The sequence below is a fragment of the Labrus bergylta genome, chromosome 17, assembly GCF_963930695.1.
Source record: "Labrus bergylta chromosome 17, fLabBer1.1, whole genome shotgun sequence".
NCBI lineage: Eukaryota > Metazoa > Chordata > Actinopteri > Labriformes > Labridae > Labrus > Labrus bergylta.
Window position 1 is genome coordinate 8,411,814 of NC_089211.1, and position 17,752 is coordinate 8,429,565.

Here is a 17,752-nt window from a genome sequence, read left to right on the forward strand (position 1 = left end):
AGCGTCTTTTTCAAAACTGTTTTTAATGAGTGGAGGTCACTCTGAGCGCTTTGTCCTGAAAATCTTTCAACTGCTCAGAAAGGCGCAGATGATGTCACCGGCGACCGGCGCTCTTTTCACAAAGTAGGATATTCCCCGTAGTTTTACCGCCTACTGATCATGAACTGTACCCACCTCATCCTTGCTCCGTGTCTGAGCGGGAAATAAACATGTTAATCTCTACTGTAAAAACAGGCTTTTTAGAATGGGTGTGTATATGACTTCCTGTGCTTCTGCGGCCAGCCTCTAGTGGACACTTGAGGATTTTACACTTCAGCATCGGTTTCTGCAGGAGGTTTCTGCTTGGTACGTCTGAGCTCCACTTTTTACAACAGGTCAAATCAGAACTTTATTTAGTCACATGTTAAGAACCATTAACAGCTGATTGGTCAATCAGCTCCATAGCCAAAACAACAATACCCTGACCACACACTGAGTCTGACCACACACTGAGTCCATGAACACCTTGTGGGTACTTAACCTGAGAAATATGAAATATTAAAAACACTCTTTGTTTTTATTGAAGTCATTTTCATCGTATTGTCTTCTGTTAAATTGTTAATCCACCTGCGAGCCGGCAGGACTCCAATATTTGATTTTAAAAAAACAAGGAGGAGGAAAACAAAATTCATAATGTAGTGAGCTCACAACAGGAGGTCTGCACACATGCACACACCCAACACACACACACACACACACACACACACACACACACACACACACACACACACGCTGTTACACACTTAATGAGACACAACACTGGAGATAAGCTGATTTAAATGTTTCATAACAACTCATCTAAAAGACACAAACGCACCGCATCACCGAAACACACAAACTAACTGAATCACTGAGAAATGCAAACGCACCACAGTCCTAAGACCAAACTTCAAAAGGTGCCAAGACACACGAAAGCACCATAGCCCTGAGACCCATAAATGCACCACAGTCATGAGACACACAAATGCACCACAGTCCTGAGACACATGAACGCACCACAGTCCTGTGTGCACAAAACAACCACAGTTGTAAGACACATGAACGCACGGTGCTCTGCGTCCTTGAGTTGCTGGTGACACTGAATGTCACATATCTGAGAGAATGTGTTTTTGTAAGTTTGCACGACTTTGTCTGGCTTAAATGTATATCCTGTGTGTGGCCACCAAGTGTGTGTGTGTATAGTGTGTGTGTGTGTGTGTGTATAGTGTGTGTGTGTGTGTGTGTGTGTGTGTGTGTGTGTGTATGTGTGTGTGTGTGTGTGTGTGTCTGTGTGTGATACAGGAGCTTTGGCGCTGCAGAGACATCCTCAGTGGAATGAAGAACAAAGAGAGCGGCTCTTAATGAGCTCTGCCACTGCTCAGACCCAAACTAGGCCAGCCAACAAGCCGTGTGTGTGTGTGTGTGTGTGTGTGTGTGTGTGTGTATGTGTGTGTGTGTGTGTGTGTGTGCGTGTGTGTGTGTGTGTGTGCGTGTGTGCGCGTGTGCGTGCGTGTGTGTGTGTGCGTGTGTGAACAGAGTGCAGGACCAGCAGTGGGACCTGAACAAACCGGAGCCGTTAGCAGGTGTCTGGGGCGACTCTGCAGCTCTGCAGTGTGGGAATGTTCCTCTGATGTTTGTTCTATTAAAAGTCCCACAGCACATTAAAACAACAACAACAACAACAACAACAACAACAAATAGCTCAAAATGCTGTTTAGCGTGTCATGTCAGCCATTCATCAGCACCCTCCTGTTACACGGTCTGACTTGTGTTTACAAAAGGAGAACAGTAGATGCAGCAGACATATCGTGTGTTTTATAACCACACATTTTGATCACTGCTTCCAAAAGCATTACCATTACCATTACCAACAGAGCAACTCACGCACACACGATTGGCTGTGAGCTTCAGGTTTATTGTGCTCTAGACAGCTGAGATCTGTACTGAGGGGGGGGAACTAAAATGCTGAATCCACACCAACTGAGATACTGAGCAAAAATCGAATCAAAAATCACTGTTCAAACATTTTCAGCTCTCCTATGTAGCGTCTTGTGAATCCCATGTAGCTCCGCCCCTAATCCCCCCTTCCACTCTGGTGTCTTTGACTCTAAATGGGACCTTAAAGAGCATCATGCTGTGATGAAGAAGACTTCAAAATACAGATTGAGACCTTTTCATCATCAACATCTACATAATCAAACTGATTTTTGGACCTAAAAGATCGCCCCCTGTTGGACATAAGTTAGAGTTGTTCTCAGACACGGGGTCCATTTTCTTATAGTGTCTACGATCTGAGTTGAAGTTTCAAGACGTGAGACCTGACGCTTCAGACATATTGCCCGTGGTAAAGATGGTAACTTCAGCGTTGGCTCCACTTTTTAAAAAAATCTCCAAAGCATGGAAACACACTGAGGTTGAGAAACTTAGAGTGAAAGTTAAACCAACAGCTTCACATTCCTTCTGTTCTCAGCTGCTTTGCCCCTTGTTGACACTCGAGGCAGAACTCAAAGTGGCACCAACACAACAATCGATGAAGAGCCTCCCCGAGCTCTGAACATATGAATATCTCTGTAAAAGTCGCTCTGTGTTCTCGGCCAGCTCTCAGCTCATCACTGACGCAGCATCAACGAGCAGCAGGAGGTTTAATTATCTGTGCAGCGAGCCGTGTGTGAGCCTCTTACCCTCGGTCAGACCCATGTGGATGCTCCAGTAGTTCTGCAGACACTGCAGCTCCTTCTTCATGCCCCTCTTGCAGCGACAGTCGTACAGCGGAGAGTCCTGCAGCACCTCCAGCGCCCCCTGGCACTCCTTGGAGGCCAGCATGGCGCTGCGCTCCTTGTCCCCTCCCGAGAGGCACTGGCGCATGATCCGGTACCGGGAGCTGCACTGGCTGTTCTGGTTACACAGCTCAGACGCTCGGACGCAGTCCAGAGGTTCCCTCCAGCCGGGGGAGCCCAGCTCTGAGTCGCAGACGCACACATCTGGAGAGAGAGAGAGAGGAGATGCTAATGAGGCTCATTGTGTCTATTTAATAATAACTTTATTCATATAGCACCTTACTTTGATATACAAGCATAAAGAACAATAAAAGTATTGTATTGATAGAATGAAAATCAACTTTAGAAACTTTGATAGGCCGACACGTTTCGGCTTATCCAGCGGCGGGGCCTTCATCAGGGTCATCGTCGTCCCCATGGATGACCCTGATGAAGGCCCCGCCCCTGCACAAGGTGAAACGTGTCTGTCTGATGACGTTAAAAAAGTTCATCTTGATACTACAACTGTGCTGGAGCGTTCTGATCTGAACCCTCCGATGATGTGAAGTTTACAGTTTACTGTAAAAACAAACATGCACTAAAACAACATTTACAGAACCTCTTGGATTTTCATTTTCAATGCATTCCTTTTTATGTTTCTACATTGATTTCCATTTTGTATTTTGCAGATATAGCTCTTCTCCATGCACGCCTATGGCTCCATATTTAATAGCCTGCGAGGTGAAACTCGGGGCAACACTCTCCGAGTGAACAGCAAACACTGACGGAGACTCAGAGAAACGTTTGAAGGTTTTTGTCGACTCTTCTCTCATCAGGACGGTGGAGCCGCTCAGACACGAGGACACGTTCAAAAGGACTCGCTGATACGGCAGGTTTCAAATCTGACGATGGACCTGTCAGTCAGCGATCAGGGGTCGCTTTCACAAACACCCTGAGGCTAAAAGTAGCTGCTAACTAGCCACATATGGAGTGAGGCGGTGTGAGCTCCTAAGAGCTCTAACCCGTGTGTTTATCATTCAACATGTCATCCATGTTTTAGAAACAATCAAAAAAGACCTGAGAGGACACGCTGAGCCTCGGCTGTGTGACAGAATTATTCATCAAATAAAAACATCTCCTCTGATCACTTCATCGAGAGCTGCGGCAGTAATCAATAAATGGAAACCAGAGATTTTATCTTCATCTGAGTCCTGCAGGATCTCGACTGCCTGAACCATCGCATGGCGTTTTATTGTTTTCAGGCGTTGGGTCTTTCTCTCCGCAGTTCTTTGAAAAACTCTTGGAAGAAAACTATTCAATAAAAATACTCCCGCCGGCGAGGAAACATCCTTTGTGAATTTTTCCTTGAACTCTGTTGGAGAACTTCCTGTTTGATGAATACAGGAAGGAGTCGTTACACGCAGAAATGAAGCTGTGATGACAGAGGACTTTGGGCTCCTTCATGAACTGCTGAACTCTGAATATTTCAGTTCACGCCAGGTCCATTTTGTCTCCGTTGTTAAACTCTGAACATGCTGTGACTCTTTAATGGAGTCCGATCCGCTGCAGTGTCCAATCACTAAGTGATATCCAATAAGGGGGCGTGTCTGTCAGTAAAAACAACTTCACTATGATGGCTGCTCTCCGTTATCCTCGCTCATCAGATCTCCCTCCTCTCTCCTCGACATAAGGAGCTACTTCTGATTTGACTGAGGAATGAAGAGTGAGGAGTGAGGAACAAGGATAGAGGAGCGAGGAGTGAAGAGCTAGGAGCTAGGAGCTAGGAGCTAGGAGCTAGGAGCTAGGAGCTAGGAGCTAGGAGCGAGGATCGAGGAGTGAGGAATGAGAAATTAGGAGTTAGGAGTGAGGTATAAGGGGTGAAGCGCTAGGAGCTAGGAGTGAGGAGTGAGGAATGAGGAATGAGGAGTGAGGAGTGAGGAGTGAGGAGTGAGGAGTGAGGAGTGAAGAGCCACGAGCAAGAACCTAGGAGCTAGGACAAGGAGAGAGGAATGAGGAGTGAAGTGAGGAGAGAAGAGCCACGAGCAAAGAGTGAGGAGCTAGGAGCAAGGAGTGAGGGAACATTGTTAAAGACACTAAGGAACAACACGTGTCAGAGCTGCAACAACAAGCTGCCCCGTGACAGTCGGACACTTTCACACACACAGATGAGGAGTTGTGGATCTTTACGTGCTGGAGGTTTTCATTTTATTCTTCTGAAAACTGTAAGCATGGAATCGGTCGTTCATCAGTCAAGCTTGAAAGGTGATTCTTGTGTTTTTCCATTAAACATTCTCGCTGTGACTCTGTAAACGTCCCTGCAGGGATCGAGAGGAAACAAGGACACAGAGAGAAACATTTATCAGCCACTCCGTTCTCCCACAGTTTTCAAAATAAATACAAATTTGACTCCAAGAGGAAAGTGTCCCCGAGTCTGACCGAACCCTAACAGATGAAGTCTGGGAGATGTAGTTTATCAAAGTGTCTCTGGAGATTTAACAGAGACCTGATGTGATGATCATTTTAGCAGCTTCTGTCGACAGAATGAGACTCGTGCTTAAACAAAACCACGTCTCAGGGGATTTTAAAGTCACAGTCAAATGTTCAAAGAGGGAATAAAATCCTTCTTTATTTTTATTTTTTTAAGAGTTATGGTGCTCTGACATTATCTCCATCATCTGGTGTAAAGTGGTCATCAAACTCAACCCGAGCTGTTTGAAGGCAGTCTGTTTCTTGCCTTGGCGTTATGATAAAATCAAATGTGTAATGTTATCGCAGGTTTTTAGTCTCATCTTGTACAAATTATGTTTGATGACATTTTAAACAACCAATAGGAGCCAAACAGGCAGCTGAAAACTTGGTGGGAAGGATAAGGAATGTGCGGATCTCCTGGGGCGTTTCTCAAACCCCTCCGTCTGCTTTCTGATTGGTTGTCTTCTGACCAATGAGAGAGCAGACAAAGGGTCAATCAAAGTCTAACCTTTATTCAACAAAGCAGAACCTAACTTCAAGCTCACCTGCTGTTTTATATGTAAAGACTGGATTGGGTGATAATATGTCAGACGTGGCGTTAAAACGTGTTTTTGCCGCCCCCAAGTGGCCAAAAAAGACATGATATTTAACATGAGGGGAAGCACAGCATATGTTCGCGTATTGTTCATGTTAGAGCATCATTAATTCACACTTTGTTAAAGGAGTGCTCCACAGATTCATCACAACATCATTAACAGTAACGTGTTTTATTTTCAACCCTGCATGATCTCAAAAGCTTGTGCCTACATTACCCACGATGCAACTCAGCCTAGACAACAACACACAACAAATTGCTAAAATCTAAGCAAACTTTGGCACACCTTTTAAAATAAATCCTAGCTGCAAAGTCTGAGCAAAATTATATAATCATTTAATTCAGTCCTGACAAAATTTTTATTATGTATTTAAGCCTGACCTCTGTTACCATGGAAACAGAACCCGCAACACTGACCTCGTCCTCTTTGTTATTTTCATCCTCCAGTTTGTCTCAAACTAACCCGTTCCCCCTCAGAGTTCTCTCAAAGGTTCCTCTCAAAGGTTCCTGTCTAGAATGTTCCTTCCTCAAAGGTTCCTCCCACAAAGGTTCCTTCCTCAAAGGTTCCTCACTCAAAGGTTCCTCCCTCAAAGGTTCCTCTTCAGAGCTGCACCATGAACACCATCACATGATGTCACAGGAAGCGTCAAATGATGACCGGCTCGTTCAATCTGCTCAGTATTCCAGTCTGAGCGAGTGATTTTTAAACACACTGCAGTTAACATTCAACAGCTTGAATTGTCGGCTACAGAAACATTTCATTTAATCCGTTTCTTCTCTTTAAATGTCAACAGATCTCATTAAGAGACACTGAAGTTATCATCATCATCATCATCATCATCATCATCATCATCATGAGTCTGAAGATGGTCTTAGACACTCATCTGATGGGAACTTCATATTGTCACTGAGTGGAGGCCTCTTCTCTTGTTGAAGGTTTGTGTAGGTGTGGCTGTCCAATCACCTGAGCCCGATGCTCGCAGTCACGATAAGGCCTGGCACACACTCAAAGATTTTTTTAAATCTTAAAGGATTTGTAAAATGTGAGAGAGCCGACACATGACGACAGATCCTGACGGAAGAACAGTTCAGTTCTTATCGTGTGTGGAGAGCAACTAGGCGACTGACTCAGCACGCCACACACTAACCGATTCATTCAACCAACAACCAGAGTCTCTCAGAAGAGAGTAAGAGTAAACAAACATGATGCTCAAGCTAACTGTTAGCTACCTGGTACATCCATCACATTGTGTAAACACTCATGTTGTTGCAACAAATCAGTCCTCCGTTTCTGACTTAAACCATGTTTAACCTCAGAACCCACTCATGACACAAACTGATTCTGGAGCAGCTTTAAGGGCTCATTTATGACAGGCTTTTCAAAATAAGAGCTCTGAGGACAGAGAGAGGAATAAGAGAGCTGCTCCCTCTGGAGGCAGCAGGTTTCAGGACCATGGACAGCACCGCAGCCCAGCTGAAGACTCAACATGACAGCCTCTGATGGAGAGGGATTTAAGGACCTTTAGAAGAAGCTGCTTCTTCTGTTTCTGCTTTTCTGTAACACTTACACATTAATACAAAGACACAAACTCACAGGCATATCTACATACGATTGAGTATTTATCATTTTAACACACATGTTGAAATGATTTCTAACTCATTCCAGGTCATAAACAACAGAAGAAAATCAAATAATACGACTTTATTGAAGACATAAGATAATCATGCGTCTGTGTCTAGGTTTTTGATGATATCAGAATCTGCCAATTTATTTTTATTTGAACTTTTTTCCTTTCATAATGAGTTTCTCCTGAGGATAATGATCCTTAACAATAAAAAAAATAAGGGTTCTTAATAGTGTTGTAGTCAAGACCACACTAACAGAGACCAAGACACACCCAAGACCAGGGCTCTCTGAGACCAAGACAAGAGCAAGACATGTAGGGATCAAGACCGAGTCAAGACCAAGACCAAGACCAAGGCAGCGACAGGACATTACCAAAATAAAAGCTTGTTCTTTTCTTCGTTGTTTTCAATCCATTTGTCTGATGGGGACGGGCCTGTCTGATTGGCTCTGATCTGTGTGGTGTGAACAGAAGCGTCGGTACTGATTCACCTATACTTTAATTATTAATGTTTGAAGCCTAAATGACGTCACCCATCTGTTCCTGCAGGGGGCGCTGGAGTCCCATCGATGGTGGTCTCCATGCTGGAAATGCTGTCTCAGACTAACTTTCAGTCAACCTAACGACAGGCTGAGAGCTGGAGCTGAGGCGGGTTTTAAACCTCCTGACAAACTGTTACATCTCGCCCTCCTGTCAATCATGTCAGCTACACGCCTTATTGTGAATAACTCTTATCCTTCATCAAATCAAAACTGATGAGTCATCAAAACATTCACCCCCCGTACAGTGTGTGTCGATCGAGACATGAGCTTTTTTTTGTTTTTTTGAACCAGGCTGTAAACAGTTAATCTCTTAATCTCTGCTGTAAAAAACAGGCTTTTTAGAATGGGTGTGTATGTGACTTCCTGTACTTCTGCAGCCGGCCTCTAGTGGACACTCGAGGAACTGCAGGATTTTACACTTCAACATCAGCTTCATTTTTCATTAGTTCCAAGGTAACCAGCTGCGATATTAAAAAGCAACCTGGAGCAGGTTCCAGGGTAGTGCAGATTTATCGGTTTATGTATCAGCGGAAAATGGAAAATAAAAACTGAAAACATGTCGTCATTCCGTCGTTTCTCCACCAGAGGGCAGTGATGCGTCTGTTTTTTTCATGTATTGTATTTGGTCATTAGCGTTTATTAATGGAAGATTTTAGGGATAAATCCATTTCTTACTTGATTTTATTTTTTATTAAATCGTTTCAGATTATTTAAACTGTCAGATACTTTATTAACATTAGAGCTTCATTCAAAGATACGTCTGTGACTGTAAGAATGTAAGAATGTAAGAAATATATTTTCTGGTTTATTTTCTCGTCGATGACTCTGCAGTGATTGTCTTTCCATGATGTCATTTATTTGACATTTTTCCCCATCTCCTGATTTTTCACAGACCAAACGACTTATTATTTTACTCAAAGTGTAAAAATAACATTTAATAGTTGATAAATAAAATTATAAGTGGCTGTTTTCCTTTCATGTTGTTCAGACACAAAGGTCCAATCACATACAACTCCAGGTCACAAATAAAAACTGATATCAGGCTCAGAAATCATCAATTCAGTGATTAATATGTCACATAAAAGCGTCACTAATGATGATTAATTAATACAACAGGTAGATGATGACGTCACAGGAGACTTTTTAATGCTTTAGCTTCTTTTTAAATGGCAGTAAACTGAAGATTGGAGTATTTTAGGAAGAGGACAATTCTACCTCTGCTGTACAACCTCTGTTACACACGCACACACACACACACACACACACACACACACACACGCACAAACACGCGCACACACACACACACACACACACACACACACACACACACACACACTTTAATTTACATTGAACAGGTGAACAAATTAAAAAAAGCAGGATTTATGGTTTTAGGAGGAACTCGAGAAAGATTCATTTACAACACGGAGCAGCATCTGAACGTGCGGTTAATGTGGCTCGTGCTCCTTAACCGGAATGATAAAAGGACACACACGGACGCACAAGCGGGGGGAGAGAGAGAGAGGGGGGGGGGGGGGTGGATGTGAGGGTCAAGGAAAAGGAAATGTGGGCGAAGAGGGGGGGGGTGGAATTGCAGCACCCCCCTCGGAGCCAAAATGATTAAATGAGAACAGAGAGCCCACCTGGTCCGCCCGTAGACCCTCTGCGCTCACCTGTCAGTGTGTGTGAGTGTGTGTGTGCGCGTGTGTTCCCGGGTGTGTGCGGGTGTACTTACCCAGCAGAGACACCAAAGTGATGAGAGTGATCAGGATCATGTCGCGTGCAGCTGTAATCCCCAGAGTCAGACTGAAAACGGTTTCCCGCGCGGTCCGGTCCGGTTCACTCCCGCGTGCCTCTCTCTCTTTCTCTCTCTCTCACGCGCTCTCTCGGTGTCTCTCACTCACTACCTATCTCTCTTTCTGCGCTGGAAACCAGTGAAACTGCCGCCGGCATGACGGAGAAGGCACGAACAAACCCCAGGAGACGGTGTTAGCGGGGATCCTGGACCCGAGAGGAGCTCACAGAGTCCGGTAACGGCCGCATGTTCCGGTGCAGCAGCGCGTGACCGAGTATCCACAGAGCATCCGGTCCAAGAGCGGAGAAACAAACACTTTCCTGCAGCTTTTCACGCGTTAAACATCCCGCTGCTTCGTCCCGCTGTACTCCAACTTTCCCCGGTGCTCGGTATGACCGTGACGCGCTCCTCTTCTGTCCACTCACATAAACACGTATTGGAATATAAATCACAATAATGATGATGATGAGGGTTAGTTGGATCGATTAGCTCCACATCGGAGCAGCCTGGTGCGTAATGGCACGCGAGTCTCCCTCAAATGTCGCTCCTTATCCACTCCAGCTTTCTCGCGCGTCCGTTTGTGGCTCCTTCAGCAAACCGAGCGCGTGCGACCACTGAGGAAAACCTAGAAACCTCCTCCTTCCCCCTTTCTCACTCTCTCCCCTCCTCTCTCTCTCTCACACACACAAACACACACTTTTAGATACACACTGAAGGCGTGTGTCAGCGTCGGAGGAGTCTCTCTCTCACCAGGTGTCTAGCAAGCAAAACGCGCGTGCACGGACTCAACATGATGACCTGGGGTGATGCAGCGCGAGGCAGCATCAAAGCGAACGAGTCTAAATTCATTTAAAATGCTCGTGTTTTCACAACAGTTCAGTCACGAGCGCAGCTTTGGTGGGAAAAAAGGTTATGGTGTTCTTCGAAAATCTGTGTTTTCAAATTTACAGCATCTCTCAGCGTCAGCATCTCTTCAGAATCATGTTTGTTTTTGAAACCCTAAATCATGTCTGCAGGCATCCTTTTAGAGCTATAATAACCTTCACCTAAATGAAGGTCAGCCTGACAGCACAAACCCAGGGCAGAAAAACTACTAAACACCTGTTGCATCTAATCTGCAACCTAATAGCCAATCAGTGAGATGTGTAGTGAGTGAAATGATGAAGTGAGCTTACTATATGATCAGACATTAAGGAAACATGCTATGTTGAAGTGCTGGCTTCTCTGACAACAATGCAGCAGCCAGTATGTCCTCCTTCTAACTTTAGATTCTGGTCCTGAATGCTCTGGATTTGTTTGGACCAGAGAAGGTAGGCGGTTTTTGGACGCCCCTCGGTTTGCCAGATATGAGAGCAGTTATCAGGTCAAACCAACAGGTGTTGCAGCGATGCAAGCGGGCAAGAGAAGTGGTTCAGAAAGAAGTGATTGTACCCGACCTAAAAAGCCTCTGCATGTTTCTAATAAGCTCCACGAGCAGAAACGTGCTCAAACTAGGATCAATATTGGAGATGATTTTGAAAAATGGAGAGAGGTTAGAACACAGAAAGGTTTACAGACCGATGCAGAGCTGGATAAACACTGAAGCTTCAGTGTCCACCACATGGTGACCTGCGTGAGCATCGACTCTAGAGAGGAGGGGGCGGGGGGAGACAGCTCTCTACAATGTTTAGAATTTAGACTGCACTACCAATTTTAAACACTAGGTGTCAGAGTTACATATTGCTCCTTTAAGGGTTATGGGGGGGATGAGTTTATGTTTCAACTCATCCTTCTTGAGTACATTACGGCTAAGAGTTGGTCATGCATTTGCATAATTAGGGGTGTGTCTGAATGGACTGACAGGTGAGTGCTGTGTAGCTGTGGCCGCCTCAGGTCCCCTCTTTGCTGTTTCTAGATTAATTGAAAGTTACCGCAGCATTTCCAATATGGCCACCACCATAGTTCAGTTCACAGCGCCTCATTAGAAACCAAAGGGTGACATCGTGGAGGCTACGTCCATGTTTTATACAGTCTGTTGTAAAAAGAGGTCGTATAAGGTGTACTTTCATAAATACTTTCAAAGTGTTTTTTTTTTATTCCAAACATCCATAATCATCTCTTAAGATAAACAGATGTTTGGTAAAGCTCAACATTCCCACTTTTTAAGGAAATAATATCTCAGACGTCAGGAGTAGCTTGTGTCTGCTGCCCCCATGTGGCCACAAGCCCCTTAAAAATACGAGGTTATGAAAGGAATGAGGAGAATTTGACCAACATTGAGAGAAGTAAATGTCATCTTTTTTAATTCTAAATTATCTCAAAACCTGGAGCTTACATTACCCACAATGCAACATCACCGACTTACATCTGTGTAACAGAACAGGCTTCTCAAATGACATTTTCTAAACTTGTCAAAACAAACAATTTTAAGTTAAAGAACTCTGTTTGTGCTGAAGTAAAAATCTGCAAACCCATTGTGTTAATGTCAGCTTGCAGACCGCCCTCTGAAGATATATGTTGTTTGATTTGATTTAATTCATCTAATAGTCTGCATATTTCAGCTTTGTTTAGTCCTCCATATGTTCCAGCGTAACGTTCTGATAGTTCAGACATCATCTAATCTATCAGATTGACCAGATTCTTATGACGTATCAGGTGATTTGACAATAACAGAACAACATTCATTTAACCCTGAGTAAAAAGCATGAAGTGTAAATTCCTCCTCTGTCACAGCTGTGAGTGGGAAAACAGACACCCTGCTAGTTTTTTTTTAAATGTGAGGGTGGGCAGATCAGAGTTTTTCTCGTGTACTTTTTGATTATTATTATATAAGTACGTGTACTGCACAGACAGAAACAGGAGGGAAGCCTGTCGTATTGTTAGAAAGAAATGTGTGGTGGAGGGTCGGCTGTTTTTAGAACCAGCCACTAAACATGTTTATCTCTGCTGTAAGAACAGGAAGTTTTGAACGGGTGTGTATGTGACTTCATGGGCCTTTGAGACAACCTCAAGTGGACACATGAGGAACTGCATGTTTGTGTATTTCCGCATTGGCTTCATAATTTTTTTATACCCCTGAGGTTGCCACTTGGTCTCAAGACCAGGGGCAGTTCTAGAGTCTGTTGGGGCCCTAGGCAAAAATCAATTGGGGGGGGGCTCCATCCAGCGTTTATCACCATTATGTCTGCCAGCCTGGTCTTTTCGCTCCTATAGACGGATAATTACTCTCAATTTATCTTTGTTGACTTTGACAAACTTTGGTTTTCACACCAATAATGTAGGCAAGGGCAGCGAGAATAAGTGCTGTCAGATGGGGCCCCTACTGTCATTTCAAAATTTGCACATTCTGAGCCACTGCTTTGGTTTAAGTTTGTGAGCCCACAGGGGCCCCCTACTATGGTGGCTGGTAGGGGTCAAACGCTCAGCAACTGATGAAATGACATACATATAGAAAAACGCGCAGCATATATAGAAATTCTGCACATTCAAAAGCAAATGCAAACTACCACAACAAATGCAAAGGCTGAAATGCGCTGCAAAAGAAACAAACGCGCTGCAAATAGGCAAAACAACTGCATAAGCATCAAACGCGCTGCAAATACAGAATCGAAACGTAAGTCAAACCACACACAGCCAGAAAACAACTGCAAACACAGAAACGCTGCAAGTTCAGCCTTAAACAGAAGCGCTCCAGGCCTGTAGGGGCGCTGTGGAACAGTTTATTTCTGTTTATTTACAAGTGAGAGTAAGAGAGACAGCTAGGATCAGAAAGTTATGTTTAGATAGGGAAGTTGTATCGTTGAAAGACACAGGATAACTTCAATGTTACTGAAACGCAGAGATTAAAGCGAGTCTGACCGGACTGGAGCTAGTGCTAGCTCTGGCGCTATGAGCTCCAGCTCCAACTCATCCCTCTGCACCCGCTTTACCAGCCTGACACTTCGCTCTTTCGCCATCCCCGGTGTGCGGGTTGAACTCGCTACTCATCTCTTTGCTACAGTTTAACATTACTCCCTGTCATCAAACACTGACACTTCACCCACAGAGAGCCCTCTGCCCCGGGCCTGACAAGTACAAAATCCTGGCAGACGGAAGTCCCGTAGCCTACTCAAGCCGGGCAACGGTGCCGGTAGCCGGGCAGCCAACTTAGCAAAGCTACCGCTCAACAAGACCTCATTTCTCAAAGTTGTGTGTTTCCCCCTCCTAGCCTACATGTTATAAAGTCGTGTTTGCCTACAATAGTAAGTGGGGATGGTCCTGATAAAGCCTGGAGACGGCCCTGATAAAGCCTGGAGACGGTCCTGATAAAGCCTGGAGACGGTCCTGATAAAGCCTGGAGACGGTCCTGATAAAGCCTGGAGACGGCCCTGATAAAGCCTGGAGACGGCCCTGATAAAGCCTGGAGACGGTCCTGATAAAGCCTGGAGACGGCCCTGATAAAGCCTGGAGACGGCCCTGTGTCTAACAGAGTAGAGATGTGCTGTAGTGGATTATCTGTGCTGGTTTTAATGAAGCTCAGGTGCATCAAAGTGTCAACAGTCTGAATTTATAACTCTCCTCCTGCCTGTGGGGAGGATTAGAGCAATAAAAAAAACCTCCTCTTACAAACATTTCCTACCGTCACTACAATCTGCTCAAAGTGAGAAACTACTTTTATAACGAGTCAGTGAGAAGGGTTATAGGACTTTTCTTCCTGGTGGTAAATTCAGAATTTAACTTTTCCTCACAGTTATTTTTTTGTCTCCACATACGAATGTCCTTCAACAGATCCACATCACTCACATGTTTCCTCTTCTTAATTTGTTTGTTGGATATCTCCTCCAGATTCAAACTTTCTTCTGGCTCCATAAACAGCTGCTCGAAAAGACACCAAACTGGCAGGAAAACAATCCTCCTTCATTATCATTCAGAGAGCTTTCTCTGGAACTTTTTTCTGCACACTCTGCCTGGATCTGCTTGAAATCGCTGCCTGCAGCGAAGCGTCGGCTGCTGCCAGATTTCAAACACAGACGCTGGAAGAGTTTTTACAGTCGTGGTGGTTTGGCTGTTAAACAATCATCTCAACATCACAAGAGCCGTTTGAGATAAGGGCTGCGAGAAGACAAAGCTGCTCCGCATGGACGCAGCAAGTGAGCGGGCTGCAGTCAAAAATAATAAAAACATCACTTCATAGAAAGGTTGAACTTTTTCATTTTACAGTGGGCATGCATGTGTGTGCCACACTGTTGTTGCATGACTTGAGTCTTTATCTCAGAGTTAGTAATATGTTCATTAGACCTCCTGCAGACACAGATTTCCTGTCTTCAACTCTGGTTTTGTTCTCAAACAGACGATAATCCTACAGAACTGTTTACCAGAAATGAAAGCATTCTCACCGCTCTGCATCGCTATAAACTCCCCTTTGATTACTCCGTCTTTATTAGGAGTGCAACGGATCACAAAACTCACAGAACACTTAAACGCTGCGATCGTGCCATGTGGGGAGCAGGGGCGCTCGTTAGAAGAGTTTATTACTGGATGGAGAGACTGAGAGCGACGTGTAGGTGAATTTATTGTTTGAATGGAAATAGTTTCATGACAAAGAGTTACGATTCAATTGCAGCAACAAGAAGATTCAAAGTCCCGCCTGGACTCTGACACCAGGGACTGACTGAGGGTTCTGTCTGGGCAGCGTCAGGATGCCTTGAATTGGCGCTGGCTGCAGGGCTAACTGAGCTGCTAGCCTGAGCCCTTCCAGAGAGGGGGCGTGATCAGACACAGCTCATTTACATATTTAAAGGTACAGAAACAGAAACAGCCTGTTCTGAGCAGGGCTGAAATAGAGGGGTTTATAGACATGATCAAATACAGGATCAGAGTGGATTTAGAACAAGAAACTTCACACACATGTTTTGAGGAGCTCTGAGACTTATTTACACTTGACAAAAAAGAAGACTAATATGTGACCTTTAATTTTTGTGAAAAGCAAATGCATGAAAACACCTAATCTGTCAGGTGATAAAGAAAAGACCCTAACCTAAGCCAAGGAGACAGACGTTTGTTCCAACATGAAGGCAAAGTCGGTTGACTTGGATGACAAAAGTAAACAAAGCTAATTCCAGTCATGTCTCATATTTATTCAAATGTTTTTACAGCAACAAAATAAACAAAAGTTCAAAAAACAAACGATGAGACAGAAATCATGTCAGGTTCATATTTAAACTCTTCCTGTTTCACAACATTAACCTCATGTCTATTACTGTCAACATGAAGACCTGAATGTTGTTGCCATGACGACCAGTGTCGCCTGAAGTTCGTCGCCTAACCTCTTCTCGTCTTAACAGCTCAGGACGTCTTGAGATTAATCAGCATTAAACGAGCCGCTGCAGATTTCCTCACCTCTGAAGGAGGAGTTTGGTGATTGGACGCAGCTCTTTTTTTTCTGCTTTTGATTCAATCACAGACGTCTTGTTCCTCGTTTTCCGTAGAATAAATCAACTTATCAGCCGAATGAAAACATGAACATGCACAACATGCAGTTAGAAACTTTACATTTATGGCCTGAGAACATGATCAAATATGTGTCTGATGAAGTTAATAAGCTTTGTGTGTGACGTAAGGATTTGATCCGACTCACTGCGACTGACCTCCAGCACAGCTCGCTCAGCGTCTTATTTATGCGTTTCATGAACGACTGGAATATTATGATAATTACATCTGAACTGAAAAGTCACTGGAGTGAGGAGCAAATATGCGTCTGAAATTGACAAAAAGGCCGGAGACATTTTGTTTGGTGCAAAAGAAAGAAAATGAAGTGGAGGGAGTGTGACAGACGCAGCCTGCTGGGAAATCACTTTTACAACACGACGAGCGGCAAAGTGTGAGACAGCTCCTGGATTAGTCTGTCATCATTTCCCTCCTCATCGTTATCCTGCCTGTTACACGGCCTCCACACGTCCACTCTTCATCCCTGATTCTCCTCCTCGTCCTCCTCTGCAGAGCAAACGTGAACCTCCTGCAGCTCTGACCTCCTCTTACCTTCTCTCTAATTCGATTACAGCCCGCACTAGAAGAGGCGATTATAATTAAGTCTGATTAATGAGGTGAAGTCAGAGGATACATCAGTGATAGAGTGATTGGACGACATTAGGAGGACAATTACGGAGCTGCAGGATGAACTGAATCACACCTCGCTCGTTAGGCGACAAATCAGGGCTCGTTTGGGACAGAGGTTAATACTCTGCTAAACGACGCTGCAGTCACAATCACGCTTTTCGCTATCTCAGCCAACAGGTGTGTGTTTAATGTTCCACTGGACGGCAGCAGCTCGCTTTATTTTAGGGAGTAGAAGAATGTTTTAAAGGAGTTGTTCATGAAGAAGGTAGGACGACTAACTATCACTTGGAAAGAAAAAATCCTGCACATTACTCTTGCTAAGCATCACCAATTTATTTTAAAAAATCAAAACGTTTCAGTCGCTCTGACCCTCAAATGTGTACAGTGGTCACGCTGTGCGCCCGTTTTTCCTCCATATGACACCATCCAGCGACGCTGTCACTTTAATTTTCATGAGATTAGTGTGACGGCAGACGTAACCAAACTAGCGTTGGTGCTAACGTTGCTAACTGGACTTTTTTACATGATCACACATACACACACAGCTACTCTCCCGCTATGTGGACGAGCAGAGACGCCTGATTGGACGAAGGAGGTCACTGCTGCTTCATAGGACTCTCCCACCACACAGACCGCCGCCCCGTCTGCAGGGTCTGAAAGAGACCCATTCCGACTTCGGGTTGGCGGGAAAACTTTTGTAAATGAAATGGTCACTGCAGAGGAATGGCGAGGAAATGTTTGCATGTCAAGGACATCGTTGTTGACTTGGCGTGCTCATGACAGACGTCAACAGTGCGTTTTCATGTGGACGAAGATGTTTTTGTGAGCGTGTGTGGACGTTATTATTAAGAAAACACCCGCCTACATGACGAGGCCTGAGC

The 17,752-nt window shown here is 44.5% G+C and overlaps 1 protein-coding gene across 1 annotated transcript in view; it reads right to left on the reverse strand.

Annotated features, from left to right (window-relative positions):
- The window catches only part of gfra2b (GDNF family receptor alpha 2b), an 81,700-nt gene extending 71,169 nt beyond the window's left edge, over positions 1 to 10,531 (reverse strand). Inside the window, exons 1-2 of the mRNA XM_020657607.2 lie at positions 9,738 to 10,531; positions 2,700 to 2,999 (exon numbers count right to left, since the gene is read on the reverse strand). Coding sequence (XP_020513263.1) covers positions 2,700 to 2,999; positions 9,738 to 9,777 — 340 coding nt within the window. The 5' untranslated portion in view covers positions 9,778 to 10,531. The remainder of the gene's footprint in view (positions 1 to 2,699; positions 3,000 to 9,737) is intronic.
- Positions 10,532 to 17,752: the final 7,221 nt, after the last annotated feature.